Source organism: Thalia democratica, chromosome 4 (genome assembly GCF_965202585.1).
Source record: "Thalia democratica chromosome 4, ktThaDemo2.hap1.1, whole genome shotgun sequence".
NCBI classification, from domain to species: domain Eukaryota; kingdom Metazoa; phylum Chordata; class Thaliacea; order Salpida; family Salpidae; genus Thalia; species Thalia democratica.
In genome coordinates, this window is record NC_139168.1 from 1846946 (window position 1) to 1851010 (window position 4065).

Sequence of the window (4065 nt, forward strand, 5' to 3'; positions counted from 1 at the left end):
ATGTCAACTTTTAAAAACACAACTGGCAACATTGAAGTCTCAAGCGCACCTGGTGTTGGAGAAATAAAAACTACAAACTCTGAGAACCGTGAACTTTGTGAAGAGTTTCTCAGGAACTTCGATGAAAACGAAAGTTCCGAAGACGAAAACGTTGTGAAAAGTTTCAAAAGAAATGCAGTTTTGTGTTTTGATGAAAGTGCATTGAAAGGTTTCTCTGATTTTTTTCCTACAGGTATAGTGTTTATTTCTACTTTCTGTTAATTAAATGATGATTTTTTCGTAGAAATAAAAAACACACTTTGAATAGTTAGCATCTTTATCTAGTTTTATCATCTTCTTTTCTTTTTATTAAACGAATAAAATTTCAATTGAATAAACTTTTGTAGGTAATGCGAAGTTATCCAACGAAAATTTCTTCAAACTTTACAAAGTGGCAAAACTGCTTAATTTCGCCAACGCCAAGCAAGATTTACTCGACTCATTCAAGATCAACCTGAATATTGATAACGTTTGTTTCTACCATCAATTTTCCAACATTGCCCACAACAAACAAATTAAAAAGTGCATTTTCGACTTCATATTAAGGTGGTTCTGCTATTTGGCCGAGAACAAAATGCTGGTCGGTTTGAGCTTTGATCTCTTTGTGAGGATCTTGTCGAGTTCAGACTTGAATATCACCTCGGAGCTTGAGGTAGCAAAAGCTGTGAACAGTTGGATAGAACACGATCAAAAATCAAGAAGCAAGCTTACAATAGACTTGATGAAAACAATTCGTCTACCTCTGCTCTCAACTGCTGCCTTAAACACATTGTTAGAATCTGAGAGATTTTCAAAATGTGCTGAGAGTAAGAGGGTTATACTCAAAGCTATCAGCGATAAAGCTGTGCAGAATCTTGACCCGAGGTCTGTGGACTGTCGAGTGAGACATTGCGCTCAGGATAATTTTGAGGTGGCACTTTGCAGCAATAAGTTCCGTACCTATCGCGTGTTCAAGCTCGATAAGAAGAACTACTCGTCCTTCACTGAGATCGCGCGTTTTCATGAAAATATCCGCGCGGTCTCCGTTGAGTTCGTGAACGGGATCATGTACTTCTTTGGTTACGAAGATTTACTTGACAATGTATCGGTGCTGTCTTACTCAGTTTTGACTGGATCCTGGAAGCATATAAGGTCTTCCGATTCTTTGATAAACTGTGGCTATTTTTCAACTTGCAGTTTGGCGGGAAAGATTTACATTTTAGGGAGAAAATTGTTCCGTAATGCGTCAAGAATCGTCAGGAGCCGTCATCAACGTGATCTATCAGGAACCAACTTTTTTCTTTTTGATCCCAGCACTAAAGATTTTAGGAAGTTGGAAGACACAAAACACAACAGGATTGAAGCCGCGTCATGCGTATTTAACGGGAGAATTGTCACCTCAGGAGGTCGAGTTGGTACGGCAACCGTTGAAGCGTACGATCACTGCGCAGGTGAGTGGTCACGTGACATGCCCGACATGCTGGAGGGAAAAAGCGGTCACGCTTCGGTAAGCATCGGCAGCAAAATGTACGTGATCAGTGAAGCGGAAAGTTGCGAGGTTTTTGATCTCTTCAGCGGGAAGTTTGTTCTTCTTCAAGCTCCGTGGGCTAAGAGGATATTTTTCACTTCTAAGTGCGTGGTGATTGGCAACAAGATGATAGTGGTTTCTAGCAACTTTGAATTTTTTCAAATAGATTTTAATTTCATTGTTTTCGATTCAGAGAGATTAAAATTGGAGAAGGAAGTTAGTTTCAGTCAAAACAAGCTGGATATTAATTGTCATCACTGTATCAAATATCCCAAAGTCAATATTTTTCCGGAAACTTTTTAATTGTGATTTTTATTTTTTGTATTGTAGTGCTAGATAAAGTATTACTGAAAATTTCAACTTGGTTTTATTTCCTGTAAATAAGTTTGTTAAGCTTAACTGAAAAAAGTATGCTCAAGATATCATAAAAAAACTTACAAAAAATGTGTAGTATATTTTTTTAGAAAACAAATATATGTAAAACAGTATTTACCTTTATTATTTTATAAACTTGTTTGTTTGTATGTATATAGAAACTGTTTAAAAAAGAACTGATCAAATTAGATACTTTAAAAATAGAGTTCAATTGAAAGTGTTTAAAACAATAAAAATCTAAATTTTTAAGTTAGATACCAATTTAAGTAAACATTATCTTTACTTAAGTAAACCATAACGAATAACTTATGATTTACAAGTTTAAAAAAATAATGTTTCATACAATAAGTTTTATCTATAGTAGCTTTAAATGGAAAGTTTTTTAAACAATGTAAGTGTCTAATGTCCCGAACAAAACGTTAAAAGGTATCCGTGGTGTGCGACTCGATAACATTAACTAAAAGGTTTTACTGTACACAAGGTCATTGGAACAAATACTTTTGAGTGGTTTTTTCATCGTTTCATAAGATATTAATTTCATTGCAACTTTCATTTTACAACAATTAAAAGTAATATCAAAATTTCATTGGTTTATGTTTCTTTTTCTAAATAACATAAGGTACGATTTGAAGGGAACCGCTCATTTCCAACAAGCGATCATTTCCCACCTGGTCAAAAACGAGAACCGCTTACCGACCAAGGGTAAGGGTTTGGTGTAATGGTAATAAATAAACAAATTATAAATAAATAGCTAATAAAAAATAGAGGAACAGATAAAAAAATAAGAAAATATTGTGGGGGAATTGATCAGTTGGAAATTTTCGATATACCGATTTCAATTACATAATTTAATGAAACTGACATATACGAAGTGCAGATTGAATTTATAAATTGTATTTTTGAGTGTACAAATATACTAGCATTCACAAACTTTATGTAACTTAGTAAAGAGTATCAATGCAGATATGCCATCATAAACTTTAAATTAGTTTCAATATCAAATATAAATTTTGAATAATTTTGTGCTAAATGTAAAGATATCACAAGAAAAAAATTAAGCTAATGTTTAACTCTTTTAAGTTCATTAGATGAAAATTTAGCAAAAAAACACAACAAAATATATTTACACATGTTAATTTTCTGCTTAATAAACGTTTTTAGTAAGTTATCTGCTTTTTTTTTAAAACTCGTAAAAATTGTATTTCAAATCTTGCCCTTGATGTCAAATGAAAAACTTTTAGGACTGGTAAATCTTTGATCTAAACAGGTTTTTCTTTTTTTTTTAGAAGGCTCCCTTAAATAACCAAAAAAGCTATGGCACCCTTTAACAAAAATTCTCATAATACTAATGTTGTATAAGACCTTTTGTGCTCCTCACCTTCAACTCGAAAATATCCAGTGTAAGTTTCAAATTATCGCCCCTTTTCATCTTATGGACCCTAAATTTCTAATATAGTCCATTTTCGGAAACTCTGATCTAAGAGTAACTTTACTGAAAGAACAATTAATGTATCAGTAAGTTGTATATATTTTATTATTTTAAATATTATTTTAACATGACTTAAATAAAAGGGTCGGCTGCAGTTGTAAGGTTTTTGAAATTTTTTCATTCATAAAATTATGTAAATGAGGTCAAGTGATATAATACTGCAGAATATAAAAAACATCTACACCCTAACCGAATATATAAAAACAATCCTTAAAAAAAGTTATAATTTAATAAAAGTAAGAGTATTAGCCAATCAGAAGCGACCTTAGAACTGCAGCCGTTAAAGCAAGCATTTACTTATGATAGCTTGTTTATGCAGTTGGATTATTTTTTTCTAATAAAAAATGTTATTTATCAAAGTTTTATGTTTTACTAGTCGGTTGACTATATTTAAATTATTGGCAACATTTTTGTTTGAATTTTTGTTGAGAATTGGTACTTAGAGGTAAAATATAAAACTATATTTTTGACTTAAGAGCGTAAATTTTAAGTAGTTAATGATTTATAATAGATAGGTTTAGTATAGTTTCAAAATTCATCTTGATTTTGATACTAGTAGATGAAATTAGTTAACATATTTTATTTTTTTTGAAGATAACAAGTTTTTACAATGTAATCTTGAAGCTCAACTTTATTAAAAGAACAGGTGATGTTT

The 4065-nt window shown here is 31.7% G+C and overlaps 1 protein-coding gene across 1 annotated transcript; it reads left to right on the plus strand.

The window, feature by feature from the left end:
* LOC145835018 (kelch-like protein 7) lies at nt 1-2640 on the plus strand. Its single transcript, XM_082942550.1, has 3 exons — nt 1-232; nt 387-1762; nt 2554-2640. Exons 1-3 carry the CDS (start codon nt 1-3, stop codon nt 2638-2640), a joined length of 1695 nt encoding a protein of 564 aa, XP_082798676.1.
* Nucleotides 2641-4065: the final 1425 nt, after the last annotated feature.